Raw genomic sequence first — 19,554 nt, 5'->3', positions numbered from 1 at the left:
TGTTCTTTTTTAATTTTCTAGCTAGTATTTAATCTTCATATAAAAGTTGGTACAGAGTCTTATATACAGGAGTCATTCAGTGAATGTTGGAGTGAATGAGTGAAAGAAAAGCCATTTTAGCAAACAAAATTTTAAATGTGGGTGTTTTCAAATTAATTAAATGTGAAATTTTAAGTGACAGTGAGTCATAGAAATAATCTTTTAGGCTAAAATTTTTTTCTAGATAGTTCTTTGGTTTAAGCATTTTGAAAACATTTCTTTAAAATTCATTGATCATAAAGGATATAGCCAAAATTTTTTAACTTTCTAAGGTCTACGTTAATAAACATTTAAATATCAGAGAAGACTTTTTTCTCTGATTTATGCTAACTTTATACTGGAATTTTAATCTAAACTATATAAGTACTTGACTTTTGTTTCAACCTTAATAATTAAAGGTTTGTATTAGGTTGTAGGCAGTATGCTTTATATGTAATTATTTCTGTTAGACACATTTTGTTATTTTTACATGTGCCTTTTTAGGATTTGGCAAGAGCCATAGATTTACTATTACTAGTGGTATGCTTTTTTAATCTCTTACTTTGGGAAAAATTATCAGTAAAAATCTATAAAACTGGAAAATATTTCCACAGAATCTTAATGATAATGGAATTTATTTTAAGAATGATAACATACTTTAGAGGTGGCATGGATCAACAAATGGACCCAGAGATATTTACTATCTGTTGAGTTATCAGAGACCTATGGAAAACTCATTGCAAAAAGAAGTGAATGAAGAATTTGGTTCCCATATTGATACTGTTATGATGGATAATAATTCTATTTGACCACATCATGTTTTCGTTCTCTCATTTTAAGTGAGGACTAGAACTTGGAAAGAGAATCAGATGCTAACTGATTACCAGTTTGTTTTAGGAAAGGATTTAATTTTCTGGACAGTGATTTAAGATACCTTGAATGATAGGTTTCTGTGCCTGAAAGAATTTATTCACCGGTAACTTGATGATCAAGTCAAAAATATTTTATTTGGAAAATGTTGAAGGAGACAGAAAAAGATGAAATTCTAAAACTGGATATGATGGAGGTTATCACATAAAACAGATGACCAGCAGTTGATAAGGGGTCCATTATACAGTAGAAAATACTGGGAAGAAAGGTAGGTGAAGGACATTATTGGTAGCCTCCATTATCTGTGTTCTCTTAGAGCTCAAGATATAAACAAGGAATAAGCTGAGCAAAATCCTGTGAGATTATAATGTAGGAAAAAAATTAATGCAACCTCATATAGGTATTTATCAAGCCTTGTAAGAACAGGACTCATAAAGGTACTGAGAACCATGGAAATAAACCTGTTTAAGAGATGTGAAACAATACAGAATATCGAGAAAGCTGTACCTCTGCATGTAATTTCACACAATCTTTGAAAGAAATAGGGTGTTTAACTGAAGAGCATATCCTAAAATACTTTCCATAGAAATGAATTCAGTGATTCTACAAAAAAGAAAATCAAATAATTGTTTTCCCTTTTGACAGTAGAGGAAACAATGAGAAAAAATTGCCTTCCCAAACCTAATTTTGACTAACAGAACTAATCAGAGTAGGAGGGAAATCTGAGATAATACAACTAAATCATCATAACTTGTGAAAAGCTAGAAATAAAAACCTGTAAGGCTTTTATGCTTTAAGAAAGCAATTTTGGAAAAGCTCAGGAGGAAAAAAGTGGATAAGATACCTTTAATAGAGACTAAAGGGAAATACGGTTTAGGAGGGGCTTATATAAAGGTGCTTAAAAGTGAAATCATGATACACAGTTTCAGACAAGGTTTTTAGCTGTCTGTGGCATGCAGCTCAATTTTTATAGCTTCCCATTTTGTAGAACACTTCAGAATCTTACTCATAGGCACATAGGTTTCCTGTTATGTTTCCTTTCTCCTCATCTTAAAGACTTATTTAAGCAGAGTTGTGCAGAGCCCCTAGTTTTCAAAACCAGACTTACTTTTAAGTTAAGAATAAGTGTAAAAGCCATAATTTTTCATGAGAGATGATTTGTAGTGGGTGAGTGTAAAGCAAAAAGACATGATGTACGTTCTCAGGAAGAAATATTTGATGAGAAAGGTGAGCCTTGGTTGAGAGGTTTGAAATAGTTGTCATCAAATATCATAAAAATAAAAATAAAAGCTTGAATATATTTATACAATGTCTGTCAAAAGGATAATGTCTTTACACTACAAATTTTTAACAGGCCAATAAGAAACAGACTAACTTCATTAATTAGATAACTGGCAAAGGAAATGAGAAGAGTGGTCAAAAGATTAGCAAATGAAATAAGCATATAAAAAAATGTTTAATGTCCCTAATAATCAGTAAACAAAATGATATGTTTTACTCATCCATCACCTTGGCCCACTTTTCTTTTAAAGGAGAACCCAGTATTGGAAAGGGTTCTGTGAAATGACTACTTTTAATATGTTACTTTTGAGAGTGTAAATTGGAACAGCCTTTCTGGAAAAGCATATCTTGATCTATTCATTCTTCTTCAAGGAGTTTACCTTTAGGACATAATCACAGATGGAGGTAAAAGTTTGTTTATCAGGATGTTTACTTTAATATTGTTTAGAAATTACAACCCAAAAAAATTGAAACTATCCTAATGTCTTGCAGTTGGGAGGTTTATGAAAAATTATTTATCCTTACTTTTTAACATTATATAACCATTAAAATCATATTAAACATAATGACATGGGAAAATGTTCACAATATAAATGAAAAAGTAAAATATGAAACTGTACATATATTACTCAGATTTATATAAACAAACATGTTTAGGGCTATTTTAGATAGTATTGTTTTGAAACTTCTTATATGTGTCTTTTGGTGAGCATCTATAGGTCTTTCTGTTGGGGAAATACCTAGGAAAGGAATTGCTGGGTCATAGATGCGTATATATGTTCAGCTTTAGTAGGTACTGGCAAGTAGTTTCCCAAATTGGTTGTATTAGTTTACCTACCCCTATCCTGCCCTAGTAGTATGTGAGTTCCAGTTGCTACATTTCCTTCTCTGTGCTTGACATACCTGTTTTGTTTTTGTCTTTTCATTTTAGCTATTCTGGTAGATGGTACAGATATCCATTGTGGTTTTAATTTGCATTTCCCTGATAGTTAATAAACTTAAACACCTTCCTATATGTTTATTGTGTGTTTGAATATATTCTTTGATGAACTTCCTTGAAAATATTATTTTTAATTATCAGGAAAAAAAGGATTTAACTTTCTAATAAGCTCCCAAGCAATGACGGTGATACTGTCTCTAGGACCGTATGAGTAGCAAAATTTTATTTTAAGGAGTTATGTAAAAGAATACTTGAAAGAACTTGAAGAATTTGATTGCTTAACACCTATTAGTAATCTTGAAGGAGACAAGAAGAGTAGGAGAAATCCCCAGAAAAGATAGAAAAAAAATTACAGTAACTATAACTTTTTATTATGTGCTCAACAGTAAAAGAATAGTAAAATAAACCCCACAAGTATTTATTTATGCTGCTTCTATAATTGTCAACTCATGGTTAATTTTGTTACTTATACCTACTCTCCCTCTGTACCCACTCCATTGCAGTGACTAATGTTTCTTTCTTTTATATGTTAGCGATTGCAGAGTGCAATATCAGTACTAGTATAAACTTAAGAATTTTTTTTGTCCTGTGGCATTCCTACTTCTGGGAATGAATTTTAAGGAGATAGGACAAAAGGTAAAAAGCTATATAAAGGAAGGCATTCATAATAATTTGTTGATATTTGTAGAAAACAGTGTAAAGCAAACCACAATGTATGAATAGTAAGTAGTAAGGTATATCATGATTTATGAGTCCTACAGAATATTATACAACAATTTTAGATGATCATATTGAAATCCATGTGGTAATGTGGGAAGAAGTTTTTAAATAGAAACTTTCAAAAACCAGCATGTCATATGTGCTTATACATTATTCAGTCTTAACATCTTTAATGTCCCTGCTTTATTTAAAATATACATAGCCATGATTAGGAAAGTAATCTTGACAGAGTAGAGAGCTGAGATATAAGCCCATACATACATAGCCAATTAATATATGGTAAAGGAGCCATGGATACGCAAGGGGGAAGTGACAGCCTCTTCAACAACTGGTGCTGGCAAAACTGGACAGCTGCATGTAAGAGAATGAAACTGATTTATTGTCTAACTCCATACACAAAAGTAAACTCGAAATGGGTCCAAAGACCTGAATGTAAGTCATGAAACCATAAAACTCTTAGAAGAAAACATAGGCAAAACTCTCTTGAATATAAACATCAGCAACTTTTTTCCTGAACGCATCTTCTTGGGCAAAGGAAAAGCAAAACTGAACAAAGGGGACTACATCAAACTAAAAAGCTTCTGTACAGCAAAGGACACCATCAATAGAGCAGAAAGGCATACTACGGTATGGGAGAATATATGCGTAAATTACATAACTCACAAGGGGTTAACATCCAAAATATAACTCACGTGCCTCAACACCAAAAAAGCAAATAACCTGATTAAAAAATGGGCAGAGGATCTGAACAGACACTTCTCCGGAGAAGAGATTCAGCTGGTGAGCAGGCCCATAAAAGATGCTCCACATCGCTAATTATCAGGGAAATACAAACTAAAACCACAATGAGATACCACTTCACACCAGTTAGGATGGCCAACATCGAAAAGACAAGCAATAGCAAATGCTAGTGAGGATGTGGAGAAAGGGGAACCCTCCTACACTGGTGGGAATGTAAATTAGTTCAACCATTGTGGAAAACAATGTGGAGATTCCTCAAAAAACTAAAAATAGAAATAGCATTTGACATAGGAATTCCACTCCCAGGAATTTACCCAAAGAAAACAAGATCACAGATTCAAGAAGACATATCTACCCCTATGCTTATCGCAGCACTATTTATAACAGCCAGGATATGGAAGCAACCTAAGTGTCTTATCGGTAGATGAATGGATAAAGAAGAGGTGGTACATACACACAGTGGAATATTATTCAGCCATAAGAAGAAAACAAATCCTACCATTTGCAACAACATGGATGGAACTAGAGGGTATTATGCTCAGTGAAATAAGCCATATGGAGAAAGACAAGTATCAAATGATTTCATTCATTTGTGGTGTATAACAAGAAAGCAAAACTGAAAGAACTAAACAGCAGCAGACTCAGACTCCAAAAGACTAGCAGTTACCAAAGGAAAGGGTGGGAGGGGAGGGATGGAGGAGGGGATTAAAGGGCATTATGATTAACACATAATGTAGAGGAGTCATGGGGAAGGCAGTATATCACAGAGAAGACAAGTAATGGCTCTATAGCATCTTACTACACTGATGTACAGTGACTGCAATGGTGGGGGCCCCAGGGACGTGATAATATGAGTGAATGTAGTAACCACAGTGTTGCTCATATGAAGCCTTCATAAGATTGTATATCAATGACACCGTTAAAAAAAAAGTTACCTTGTCTTTGTAGGTTAGAACAACATTTGTTTTTCACTATGGCAGCAATTCAAGAACTGTTATCTTTACTTGAAATTTTCAGTTCATAATTCTCTGCACTTTTCAGTAGTGGCACTTGGTTTTATGAAACTGTGTAGCATGGTACAGCAAATACTTGTCAAACTTTTTCCTTATCCTTTGTTTTTTTCCTTTGCTTCATATAAGATACTTAGATTGCCCGCCCTCCCATGAACTATTGTGGCTTTTACTTTTTATAAATAAAATTACTTTGTTTTATTCAAGGGAGATATTTATTGAAAGAACCTTGGATATTACATTTACATGGGTAGAGCACCTGATGTTTACTAAAAAAATGAAGTTATGGAATGAGGTCATGTTTAAGGAGGGGCCATGCAATGAACCTGGCTGAATTTGCTTTATCTTCTGTGTTTTACAAAGCAGCCATTGTTAGTTTTATCAAAGAGTTTCTCAGAAATACTAGTCTATTTTAAAATCCCACCCACTAGAATTATCTTCCATTTGATTATTTTTGAGGCATCTAAATCTATAATATTTTAAGTGATCTCAGAAACACTGGGTTATCATTTCTTTTCAGGAACCAAGAAAGAAACTGAACTAAAAGCAAGATCATTTATTTATTTTTTAAGACCTCCCTTCATTAAAATGGGCATGTGTTTGCTCAAATATAATTTGTCTCCATTGTCAGTCTTTATTGTTTCATAAACTAAATTAAATGGTGCCAAGTACATTTTCTCTTTAGGTTTTATGGCTTACAGTTGGGGTAATAGGATCACGTTATCCTCTTTGTCATAGTCTACTTCATATTTTAATATTGATTTGTCATAAATTGTGTTGTACAAAAATGAAACATTGTCCTTAATTACAAGGTTTTTTTCCTTTTAATTCTTATTTATTTATTTGAAAAAATAAAACTTTTCAAAGAAAGTAAAAAATGCTTTTTAAAAATTCTTTGGGTATATTGGTTTATATATCAACATTTTGTAATGTTGCCTTGTGTTTATTTTGATAATTTGCTGTTTTTTAAACTCATGACACTGGTTTTTTTTTCCCATTGTCCTGCAATTTCAGAGCACATAACCTCTAATGCCAGCGATAGTGAAAGTAGTTACCGTAAGTGTTTTAAGTTACTTGTTCTTTTGTAATCACAAGTAATATATAATATATATATATATATATCTTTTGGGATTTTTTTCCATAGTTATATGTTCTAAAAACTGAAAATTAAATGCTTAATATTTAAAAATCAGGGAGAGCCAAGTCAAGCTGTACTTGGAAAATCATACTGTATGTACAGAAGTTAATTTACAAACAATGCTATTTGTGTACATAGTACGGATATATGTGTATGTGTATTTCTTATAAGAAGTAAATAATCTAGTTAAGCGAGGATAAACTTGTATTTTGCCATTTTCATTAGTAATTCTGTTTTTAACATCAGCAATGTTAGATTTTAATTAGCTTTATTTCCTTTTTTATTCTGTCACCAATACCGGTCTAGATCAGTTTATTCATCAGTTTTTTGGTGAACATAAGAAATGATGAAAATTTTCAACAGTTGCTCAAAAGTAACACTGAACACTGAATTCTTTTTTGGTTTTGTGCTACATTCTTAGCATTGTATTATTAAGTGAACTATACAAGTATGTGAAGTTTTTAAACAGATTTGGGCATTGGAGGAGGGGAGAGTACATGAGTATTATCAGTTGCAGTACCTTAAAAATTAAAATTGTTTTTCTGACTTCTTTTTTACTGCTGTCTAATATGAAAGTAATCTTGATTACAGATGAGTATGGCTGCTCAAAAGGTCCATCCTTTTAATATCAGTCTCTAATTATTCTTCATGTTGACAGTATATACTTTTAACCCTCATTCATCTGATTAGTCATTTTTTCTGCATAATACTTAATGATTTTCTTTTTTTATATGAGAATGTGAGTTCTTGTATTTTAGCATTTTATTAACTCGTAATCTGAATTCACTATAGAGTAGTTGAGTAGCATCCTAAACTAAAAAGCGGTAATGAAAGTATATACTGTCTCTCTCACCATTTGCATGAATTATAGGTGTGGAATATTCAGATTGCATGTTTTTGTCAACATGTAAACCATGTTTTATATATACTGCTTTAAAAAGCATCTTGTAAATATATATTTTGCAAATTATAATAAACTTGAAAATAAAATACACTTTGAAAGCAGGAAAGAATACTTATTCTAATATATGAATTGAAAAGATTAGAGCTACACTCACATAATGTAAACCAACAAATTTAGTGAAAATATTAAAGAATCTTGATAATCAAGGAAAATATCTTCAAATATATTATCCAATGTTGATTGCTTTCATTGAGCCACTTGAATTAACAATCCTTCCTAATTTTTCTACACATATGTGCTGTGTGTTAAAAACTCCTCTGAAATTTTTAACTCTTCTGTAGTTTTTTCAGTGAGTCAACATATAATTTGTAGACTTTTTTATGATATTCTTAAGCTCTAAACCTTTATTTTAATTTGAGGATTTAATTTAACTTCTAAAGTACTTTTAAGATAAAAGCAGGATATATCTTATCTCCTTTACTATCTGTGGAATTCATAGTTAGAAGGGAAGGATTTGATTTTATGCAGTTTTTTAAACTCACTTTAAATTTTTTTTAATTAAACAAAAGAATTAATAGAATAATCAGTGATTTTTTTTCATTAGTGAACTAGTGACAATAATTCTACTTTTACATTAAAAAAATTTTATTATAAGATATTTGTAATTATAAAAACATGTATGTACTCTGTTAAATATTATACTTGGTTGGAACAAAGCAGCATGTTCTTAATAGCAGGAAATTACCTAAAATGCATATATGTAGAACCACTCACTAAAGTATTATTAGTCTATAATAAGATTTAATAATTTTTAGATTCTAAATAAAAAGTTAACAGCTCATACTTGACAACATAAAGATTTTAAATAGATGTAAAGATAATCTGTAAAACACAGAATAACAGAAAGGTAGCTATTAAATAGCATATTTATATTTTGTTTTTATGTTTATCAAACATCTTTATGAGTATAATTTGCCACATTTTCTCAACTAAATCTTGCCATAAATAATTTATAAAGTATCTTTTTCTACATTTTTGCTGTTCTCTCAGAAAGTCCTAGTAATTATATGTTATGTATGAAGAATTAAATTAGCATTAATTATCTTTATAGATTTTTCTCATCTCTATTTTAACTTTCTAATAGGTGGTCAAGAAGAATATGTCTTATCTTATGAACCAGTGAATCAACAAGAAGGTTTGTGAAACCTGTAGATGTTTTACAATCTTTAGAAAAATATTATTAATTTGGAAAATAAGTCTAGCACCTCAAAAAAGAAAACATTTTATTAGAATTATGCTATATTTTTTACTATATAGCATGTATGTAGAAATTTACTGTATGTATTTTGTGAAGCATAGTTCAGCCCACAGTATATTAGAATCTAGTCATTTATATTGGTGTTTTATTTCTTAAGCAACTTCTTCCCCGTATTCATAACAGTATCACTGTCCTTCACTCACCATTGTTCAAAATCCTGGACGCATCTTTGATCTTTTCCTATTCCTCATCTTCCTTGTCCATTCAGTCATTCAATTTCTCTGCCTTATTTAGTCTATATCTTTCTTAGTTATAACCTCCTTTTTTCCCTCCTGACACAATTTGATTCTGATTCTCACTAACAGTCTCCCTGCTTCCAGCATAACCCCTTACAATCCAATGTATACACTTCATTAGATCATCTTTCTAGATCACTACTTTGATTATATCACTTATACCCAGTTTATTGTTTGCCCTTCTTTGATGTAGTTCCTTACAATTTCTACTTCAGAAAGAATCAGTACAACACTGAACTGCTTCCTCATTTGTAATTAGATGATGTTAGGAATGTATAGAAACATTATCTGCTAAAATGCTAAATTTAACTTGGTTGAATTTATTAAGTATTTGACTTCCAACAGGAGATTGACTTAAGTTTAAGACTTAGTAAAGGTTTATAAACTAGTGAGTTAGGCATCATTGGTGGAGAAAGAAAAAAAAATTTCATAATAGTTAAGGATATTTTTGTTCTCTGGGGAAATAAATACATTGCTGTTTGTTGAGTGTTTATTCCTTTTGACATGCAGTTTATCTTTATAGTTAACTATACACGACCAGTGATCATATTGGGACCTATGAAAGACAGGATAAATGATGACTTGATCTCAGAATTTCCTGACAAATTTGGATCATGTGTTCCTCGTGAGTAACCCACATGAAAATTCCCAATAATTGTTGTTGACATTGTGTCGCTGTGTGTGGTAAAAATAAATATTATTGTTTTTTAATAGCTTATACTTAGTTATTTTATTATTCCTCCATCCTCCATATTATTGTCCCTTTTCAATTCAGATTAATCTCTGTTGTGTTGAACTTTATGAAAGAATTATTTATGTAGAAAATGGGGTTGTTGTTTTTTAATACTAAACCCTTCTTTAAATTACACTCTGTTAAAGATACAACTAGACCAAAACGAGATTATGAAGTAGATGGAAGAGATTATCATTTTGTGACTTCAAGAGAGCAGATGGAAAAAGATATCCAGGAACATAAATTCATTGAAGCTGGCCAGTATAACAATCATCTGTATGGAACAAGTGTTCAGTCTGTACGAGAAGTAGCAGAAAAGGTGAGCATCAAAGTGATCCGAGGATATAGTTTCTAATCAGGTATGCCTTTGACAGTATGAAAAGAATGATAAGATAGAAACTTTTAATTCATATTTTTGAAAAACAGGATAGGTGTTACAGCATTACTTTAATGTTATGAATTCATTCAACTAAATATTTAATTTTAAGTGGCTTAGAAAAATACACACAAGATAAAGTAGTTAAAAAAGATGAACAAAGAAAATGAGAATAGAAATAACACAAATCTAAGAGAGGATGTTATTATTTTTAAATCCTATACATTTGGGATAGACCATGTTTAGCCCTAGCTTTCCAACATCTAGTCTGTTATGGAGCTAAGATCAGCAATGCCCCTTAATAAAAATGAACCAGATGTTCAAGATAAGAGTAGTTGTGCTTGGTACTGAGACAAGACAAAAGTTTCTCCTGATTAGTCATTCAGCAGAAAACAGTGTAAAAACATGCACACATCTACTTCAGGAGTACACACAGCCACTATCCAGTGGTTTTTCTTTGGAGAAAGGGAAGGACATTGTAGCTTTAGCTTTATTTTATTTTTCAAAAATCTAAAGACCACACCCTCAGCCTAACTGAAAAAACAGTGTCCAAACTTCAAATAACTGATGAATAGAAAAGTAAAAACCAAATCACAGCAAGCTATTTCTTGTGCAAACTGTGTGGAGAAGAAGGGATCAGGAAGTTCCACAAAGTGGAGTAATGCTCTTATCATAATGCAGTAAGCTATAAATTATTAGAAAATCAAAAACAATAAGGGCTGCGCAACTGGAAATTTTAATACCGCCTGTTAATTCTTATGTGAAAGAGAAAATTCAAAATGAAATTTCAGAATTCTTACAAATAATAATAGTGCATATCAGAACCCATGAAATAATTTTAGAACAGTGATCATAGAAAAAAGATGATGGTGTGAGAAGTGAGGCAAAAATCTCCTCCCAAAACCACATATAATACGAAAATACAGCAAATACAACTATTCCTCAAAGAGTGACCAGAAGTAAGATTGTACTAGCCAGTCTACATCTAGGAAAAGAGAACAGAAAATCTACATCACACAAAAGGGTAAAATAACCAAGCCGCAACCCAGCAGGACCCAAGCCCTCCCTCCACTCCAGCTCACTGGCAGGAGAAAGAGAAACAGAGCTGGGAGGGAGTAGAAGCCCAGGACTACTAAATACCCAGCCCTGGAAATCTACTCCGGGAGCACAAACCCACAATGCGTGGTGCTCTGGAGATCAGACTGCTTGAAAAGCAAAGTCAGAGACAGAGTCCAGCTGCTTGTGGAGAAAGATTCCCACAGCCACCTGCTCTGCGACAAAAGAAAGGCAGGCACTTTGAAAGACTTCCCAACAGTGAGAGGGCTGCTAAAGGGGCAAGGATTACACAGAGCTTGCTGCTCAGGAGAAGGAACAGGTGGACAAAATCGTCCTGGCACACTCAGCCCAGCAGATTGGGAACTTTCAGGAGCTTCAGGTGCTCCATCCCTTTGGCTGGCAATGCAGCGCCAAGGCCCCCCGCCATGATAAGCAGCCTACTGCTCCATCCTCCCCTCCGACACCTATACAAAAACCTGTAGCCCCCGCCATCGCTCCAGGCCAGCTGGAAGGCAGTCCTGCCTATGGCAGCTTAGGGCCTTAATGCAGAGGCTGCTCCCTGTGCGCTTAGCTCACTGGCCCTGACAGCAGAGGCAGGCAATGTGGCTGGAAAGCAGAAAAGAGCTCTGTCCTCTCAGCAGGCACCAGCACCACTTGCCTGCAACTCCCACCATTGCTCCAGGCCAGCCAGAGGGCAGCCCCATCTACAACAGCTTAGCGCCTTAACACAGAGGCTGTTCCCTGCATGTGGCTCACTGGCCCTGACAGCGGAAGCAGGCACTGCAGCCATGAAGCAATAAAGAGCTCTATACTCCTGGCAGGCACCAGTGCAGCTCACCTGCAACCCCCGCCATCACTCCAGGCCAGCAGGAAGGCAGCCCCACCTAAGCAGCTTAGGACCTTAACACAGAGGCTGCTCCTTGCACATGGCCCACTGGCCCTGACAGCTAAAGCTGGCACTGCAGCCGGGAAGCAGGAAAGAACTTGCTCTTTAGGGTAGGCACCAGACCACTTGCCTGTGACCACTACCATTGCTCCAGGTGCTGGGCAGCTCTGAAGAGCAGAGCTTCTGGGCACTAGAGGGTGCCACCTACACAAACCTAATATTTCTCATCAGCCAATAAGATTATGCAAAGGCAGGAGAACCTTGTTCAATCTAAAATCCCTCAAACACCAGAAAGACAGCTCAGTGAAACTGAAATCACCAATATTCCTGAAAAAGAATTCAAAATAAAACTCATAAGCATGCTAATGGAGCTACAGAAAAATACTCAAGAGCTAAGGGATGAATTCGAGAGAGAGATAGACACCTTGAAAAATGCAGTAGCTGAAATGAAACATGATGGAGGGATTTAAAAGATTGGATGAGGTAGAGGAGATGGTAAATGGAAGACAAATTAGAGAATAGGAATACAAAGAAGCTGAGGCAGAGAGAGAAAAGAGGGTGTCTAGGAATGAAAGAATATTAAGAGAACTGTGTGACCAATCCAAGTGGAATAATATTTGCTAATATTGTAGAGGTACTAGAAGAAGAGAGAATAGAAAGTATCTTTGAAGAAATAATTGCTTAAAACTCCAATGTGGGGAAGGAAATAGTCTCTCAGTACATGGAAGTGCACAGATACAGTATCAGTTATTAAACAAAAATCTGTTATATTTCTATATACTAGATCATAAATTGAAATTTTGAAAAACTTATTTACAGTAGCAGCAAAAAATATTACTAAATACTTGAGATAAGTCTGACAAAAGATTTGCATACCAGTACACTAAAAACTACAAAGCACTGCTGAAACAAAGGATACCTAAATAAAGGAAAGAAATACCATGTTCATGGATTGAAATATTCAATATTGTTTAGATGTCAGTTCTCTCTAGATGGAGCTTTAAATCAGTACAACCCCAGTCAAAATCCCAGCGGGCATCTTCATAGAAATTGACATGCTGAGTCTAAGTTCATATGAAATACAAAAGATCTAGAATAGCAAAAACAACTTTGAAAAAGAGCAAAACTGAAGGACTCGCACTACTTGATTAATCAAGTGTAGTATTCACATGAAGATAAACAAGTAGGTCAGTGAAACATACTAGAGAATCCTTAAATAGACCCACATATGTATGGACGACTATCAACAAAGGTATAAAGGCAATTAAGTGTAGAAAGAGATATTCATTCAACAAAGGGTGCTGGAATGATGGCTTAGCCACACTGCATACCATATACAAAAACCAAGTAAATGTAGATTATAAATGTAAAGCTTAAAACTGTAACTTTGTAGAAGAAAACATACAAGAAGATCTTTGTGACTTTGGCATTAACAAAGATTTCTAGGATGATATACCAAAAGCACAATCCATAAAAGAAAAAAATGATAATTCAATTTCATCAAAATTAAAACTTTGCTATTTAGACAACATTGTTAAGAGAATAAGAAGATAAGCCATATATATTAGGACAGAAAATACTTCCAAATCATATATCTCATAAAAGACTTGTATTCAAAATGTGTAAAGAATTCTTACAACACAGTAACTTTTTTATTAAGGTATTATTGATATACACTTTTATGAAGGTTTCACATGAAAAAACAATGTGGTTACTGCATTCACCCATATTACCATGTCCCCCCCATACCTCATTGCAGTCACTGTCCAACAGTGTAGTAAGATGCCACAGAGACACTATTTGCCTTCTTTGTGCAACACTGTCTTCCCCATGGTCCCCCCCACACCATGACAACACAATAACTTTAAAAAGACAAATAACCCAAGTTAAAAATGGGCAAAGTATTTGAAAAGACATTTTTCCAAAGAAGATATACAAATGACCAGTAAGCATATGAAAAGATACTTAACATAATCAGTCATTAGGGAAATACAAATTGAAACCATAATGAAGTACAACTACACATCCATTAGAATGGCTAAATTTTTAAAAACTGATCATTACCAACTTTTAACATAGATATGCAGCAGTTGGAACTCTTGTACTCTGCTCAGTGAAAATATAAAACAACTGCTTTGAAAAACAATTTAAAGATGCACCTAATATATGACCCACTTCTAGGTATTTACCCAAGAAAAAAGAAAGCATATGTCCACACAAAGATTTGTATGTTAATGTTCACTGCAGCTCTGTTTGTAATGGAAACAACCCAAATCTGCTTAGCCAGTGTGAAAGGGTAAAGTGTGGTATATCCATGTAATGGAATACTGCTCAGCAATAAAAGGAAACTATTGCTATACACAGCAATATAGATAAACCCCAAAACAATTATGCTGACTGAAAAAAGCCAGACAACAAAGGAGAACATACTGAATGATTCTATTTATATAAAGTTCTAAAAATTTCAAACTAATCTGTAGTAATAGAAAGCAGGCTAATAGTTGCTTGGGGGAGGAATGAGAGAGAGAGAGGTTACAAAAGACCATGAGGAACTTTGGGAGGTTATTGAAATGTTTATTATCTCAGTTATAGTGATTTCAGGGTATATATGTACATGCCAGAACATACCAAATTGTGTACTTTAAATACATGCAGTTTATTGTATATCCATTATGCCTTTATCAAACTGTTCTAACAAATTAACTGATAATCCTTCAGGTGCTTTGGAGAAAAAGAGAACTTATACACTTAAGTTTATATCCCTTTAGAACTACTTAAATTTTTTGTTGCTCATATCTATTCCTTTTTATAATAAAAATTATTTTTTAATTTTTTTAGAGAAATTAAGATATAGAAAGTAGAAAAGTAGATTTTAAAAAATAAGTAACACAATAAAAAACCACTAACTAATCTGACTTTTTTAAAAGGGAATAGTCACAGATCCCAAATAGCCAAAGCAATCCTGAGAAAGAACAAACCTAGGTATTACCTCCCTCACTTCAAGCTCTACTATAATGTTACAGTAATCAAAAACAGTATGGTATTGGCACAGGAACAGACCCATAGACCAATGGTACAGAATAGAGAGCCCAGATACAAACCCAGGCATATATGGTCAATTAATATACTATAAAGGAGCCATGAATATTCAGTGGGGAAATGACACCCTCCTCAATAACTGGTGTTGGGAAAACTGGACAGCAACATGCAAAAGAATGAAACTGGATTACTTCCTAACACCATATACAAAAGTAAACTCTAAATGGACTAAAGACCTAACTGTAAGACATAAATCCATAAAACTCTTAGAAGAAAACAAGCAAAAATCTCTTGAATGTAAGCATGAGCAGTTTTTTCTGACAGATCTCAGGCAATGGAAACAAAAGCAAAAATGAACAAGTGGACTACATCAAGCTAAAAAGCTTCTGTACACCAAAGAACACCATCAACAGAATAAAAAACCTATAGTATGGGAGAATATATTTGTAAACAACATACCTGATGAGGGGTTGACATCCAAAATATATAAAGAACTCATATGACTCAACACCAAAAAAACAAATAACCCAATTAAAAAATGGGTGGAAGACCTGAACAGACACTTCTACAAAGAAGAAATGCAAAAGACCAACAGGCACATGAAAAAGATGTTCCACATCACTAATCTTCAAAGAAGTAGAAATCAAAACCACAATGAGATAACACCTCACACCAGTTAGAATGGCACTATCTAAAAAACAAGAAATAACAAGTGTTGGCAAGGATATGGAGGAACGGGAACCCTCCTACACTGTTGGTGGGAATGTGAATTGGTGCATCTCCTGTGGAAAGCAGTATGAAGGTTCCTCAGGAAACTGAAAATAGAAATATCATACAATCCAGTAATTCTACTCCTACAAAATCCCTGGTTCAAAAGCTGTAATTCCCCCTATGTTTTTTGGTGCATTATTTACAATAGCCAAGATATGGAAGCAACCGGAGTGTCCATCAGTAGATGAATGGATAAAGAGGAGGTAGTACATATGCACGATTGAATATTATTCAACCACAGAAAAAGAAAGATCCTGCGATTTGGGGCAACATGGGTTAACCTAGGAGGTATTATGCCAAGTGAAATAAGCCAGGTAAAAAAAGACAGATACCATATGATTTCACTTATTTGTAGGATCCAAAAATAAACAAAATGAAAAAAAGAGCAGTAGACTCATAGACACTAAGAAGTGACTGGTGGTTACCATGGGGGAGGGGTTGGACTGGGGGGGTGGGAAGGGTGAAGGGAATAAAGGGACACAAAAATTCTCCATCATAATATAAGTTGGTCATGGGAGTGGTAGTACAGCATGAAGAATATAGCCAATGATTCTGTAACATCTTCCTGTGTTAACAGATAGTAACTGCACTGTTGGGGGCAAGGATTTAATAGTATGAGTGACTGTTGATCTGCTCCATTGTATACTTGAAACCAATATAAGATTGTATATCAACTATACTTCAATAAGAAAAAGTAATAATCACAAATAATGGATTCAGGGAGTGATAAGAAAATATAACCATTGAAATGTTATGAAATAAACTGCTTTGCTTCTTTTTATGTAACTAAATTTTAAAATCTTGTTGAGACATATAATTTCCTAGGTAAATACTTTTGCCCTTGCCCTGGGAGGAGGGGCTTCCCCACCCAGGGGAAATTCCCTGTGAATGCACTAAGATTGAATAAAGGCAAGGGCAAGAAGTTGGGGCTTAAAAGGGGAAGAATTATTCTCACAGCAGTAGATCTCAGTCTCTCCTCTGCTCTGGCTTCCCTCCACCAGCCTCCGTTCTTTCCTCTCTCTCCCACCAGTCTTCCCTCCTTCACTGTCCAAGCTCCCTGCTCCCACACTGGGGCTTAATTCTCCAGGAGCACTGGGGTTCCACAGCTCTCTCCCCAGTCTCCCAGTAGTCCTCTACTTCCCACACCTAGCACAGGGAGAAACTCTGTGGGTGGGTCTCTCATGACTGGTGGACACCTGACCAAAATTCTGTACCAGAAACTGAGGAGAGGAGATAGGGAGTTTCTTCTTCACCTGTACCCTGGGCCAGTACTCCCATGACTATGCCCCCAGTAAGTATCCTATGGATGTGCAAATAGGCTCTTATTACATATAGAGCGGGGGCTGTTAAGGCCAAGTGGGAATCCTGGTCAGAAATTCCCATCTGCTGCACAATACAGTTTACCAAAGTTAGCCTATCAAAGACAGAAAGATTTCTTTAAAAGAAATCTGTAGAAGAGATACAGCAAGTTATCAAGGAACTACCCCCAAAATCATCCAGGCTCACATGGCTTCAAAGGGGAATTCTACCAAATCTTGAAAGGGTACATTGTTCTAAAGCCCCATAAACTATTCAAAAGCATTCTTTTTATAAAGCAAGTCTAATGTTGATATTTAAACCTGATGACAACATGAAAATCATAGACCAATATCACTTAAAAATATTAACACAAAAATGTTAAATATTTTAGTAAACAAAATACCGTATTGCAAAAATATGACCAAATGGGATATTAAGCAATTTAAGATCAACTCAACGTTAGGAAGTCTATTAATACAACCTACTACATTAACGAAAGAGTCATATATCCAGAGATGCCAAAAAGCTGTTGGTAGAATTCAGTACCTTTCCTGGGGGTAAAAGAAATTCAAATATACAAAGATTGTTATTTTAAAGAAAAGAGGAGAGATTGAGATGGGTGGGTAGATAGATGGACGAATAGATATTCTTAGTTTTAAGTCCTTAGTGGGAGAAACATGAAGCAATTCCATTATGATGAGAAATAAGACAAGGATGTCCATTGTATCCATGTTTATTCAACATAGTCCTTGAGGTATTCATTGTACTCAATGTATAGGTCAATGTGATTAGACGAGAAATCAATTAGAGGCATAAGAATTGGAAAAGAAGTAAAACTGGGTTTCTCTGTTTTCATGTAATATACCTGGTGAGCCATACAAACTCTATTATAAGATTTATTTTATAGACTAAATTATAAATTCATTACTAAATTAAAGACTGTTATAAAAGACATCATAAAATACTGGAGTAAGGTAACAATACATAAAGTTAATATGTAGAAATTAATAGCCTTCACTTACATGAGCAGTAACCAGTTAGAAGAAAATGACAGAGAAAATCCCATTTATAATAAAAAATAAAATATAAAATACTTAGAAAGAAATATGCAGATTTATATGAGAAAATACATAAAACATTCCTGAAAGAATATTAGACTTGACCAAAAGGGACGACTCAAGATGGGGCGTGAGTAGGGTGGCAGAAATCTCCCAAAACCATATATATTTTTGAAAATACAACTATTTCTAAAAGAGAGACCAGAAGATACAGTACAACAGCCAGGTTACATCTACATCTGTGAGAACTCAGCATCTCACAAAAAGAGTAAGATACAAAGCTGGGACCTGGCAGAACCCAAGCACTCCCCCAACCCTTGCTCACCGGTGGGAGGAATAGAATCAGAGTAGGGAGGGAGTGGAAGCACAGACTACTAAATAACCAGCCCTAGTACTCTGCACTGTGAGCACAGACACATTGCATGGTGTACTGGATATTAGAGAAATGGAAAAGTAAAATCCAAGACAGAGACTGTGAGGGAGTCCCCACAGCTGGCTCTCCTGGGAAAAAAGAAAAGCAGGTGCTTTTTAAAGTCTTAAAGGGACAAGGACTTAACCACTGGACAAAATCATCCCGGCACACAAAGCCCAGCAGGCTAGGAAACTTAAGGGGAACTTTAGGTGCCCTAACCCCCTGGGTGGCAACACAGCTCCGAAGCCCTTCACAGCAGTAAGGAGCCTGCTGTTCAATCTCCCCTGCCAGCACTGCAAGCAAACCAGCTGAACCGCTACTGCCGCAGACCAGCGGGGGAGCAGCCCCGCCCACAGCAACCACACAGAGATTACCCCCCTGCACAGCTAACCAGGACAAACCCAGAGACTGCCGCCAGTGCGCAGCTACCCGGTACAGACAGAGGAAACTGGAGCAAGGTACGAAAGGCACGAAGAGATGCCGTTCCTGCAGGAGAACACATCTGGTGTGTCTGCGAACCCCCACAGTGCCCCAGGCTATCCTGTGGACCATCCTGCCCAGGGCAGCTCAGGAGATTAACCCAGAGACTGCTCCTTGTGTGCGGGTAGATGGCACAGGCAATAAGGAAGGGCAAAGTGACCAGCAAGCAGGAGGGACTTTGTTCTGTCAGCTGACACACACACAACCTGCTGGCAATCACTTCTATCACCAAGAAAAGGCAGAAGAATCAAGTCCAGTCAAAAATCAC

General features: G+C 35.0%; 1 protein-coding gene across 18 annotated transcripts in view; it reads left to right on the top strand.

Annotated features, from left to right (window-relative positions):
• Positions 1 to 19,554, top strand: part of DLG1 (discs large MAGUK scaffold protein 1) — a 318,440-nt gene that overhangs the window by 279,474 nt on the left and 19,412 nt on the right. For 10 of the 18 annotated variants that reach the window (XM_073231852.1, XM_073231851.1, XM_073231856.1 and 7 more), the window contains 5 exons: positions 6,595 to 6,636; positions 7,295 to 7,330; positions 8,767 to 8,817; positions 9,700 to 9,801; positions 10,056 to 10,228. In XM_073231852.1, the coding sequence (XP_073087953.1) occupies positions 6,595 to 6,636; positions 7,295 to 7,330; positions 8,767 to 8,817; positions 9,700 to 9,801; positions 10,056 to 10,228 (404 nt within the window). The remainder of the gene's footprint in view (positions 1 to 6,594; positions 6,637 to 7,294; positions 7,331 to 8,766; positions 8,818 to 9,699; positions 9,802 to 10,055; positions 10,229 to 19,554) is intronic. The other 8 variants (XM_073231861.1, XM_073231859.1, XM_073231858.1 and 5 more) reach the window with 1 other exon arrangement.

Source organism: Manis javanica, chromosome 3 (assembly GCF_040802235.1).
Source record: "Manis javanica isolate MJ-LG chromosome 3, MJ_LKY, whole genome shotgun sequence".
NCBI lineage: Eukaryota > Metazoa > Chordata > Mammalia > Pholidota > Manidae > Manis > Manis javanica.
Note: the sequence above shows the minus strand (reverse complement) of the source record. Positions and strands in the feature narration are given on the sequence as shown.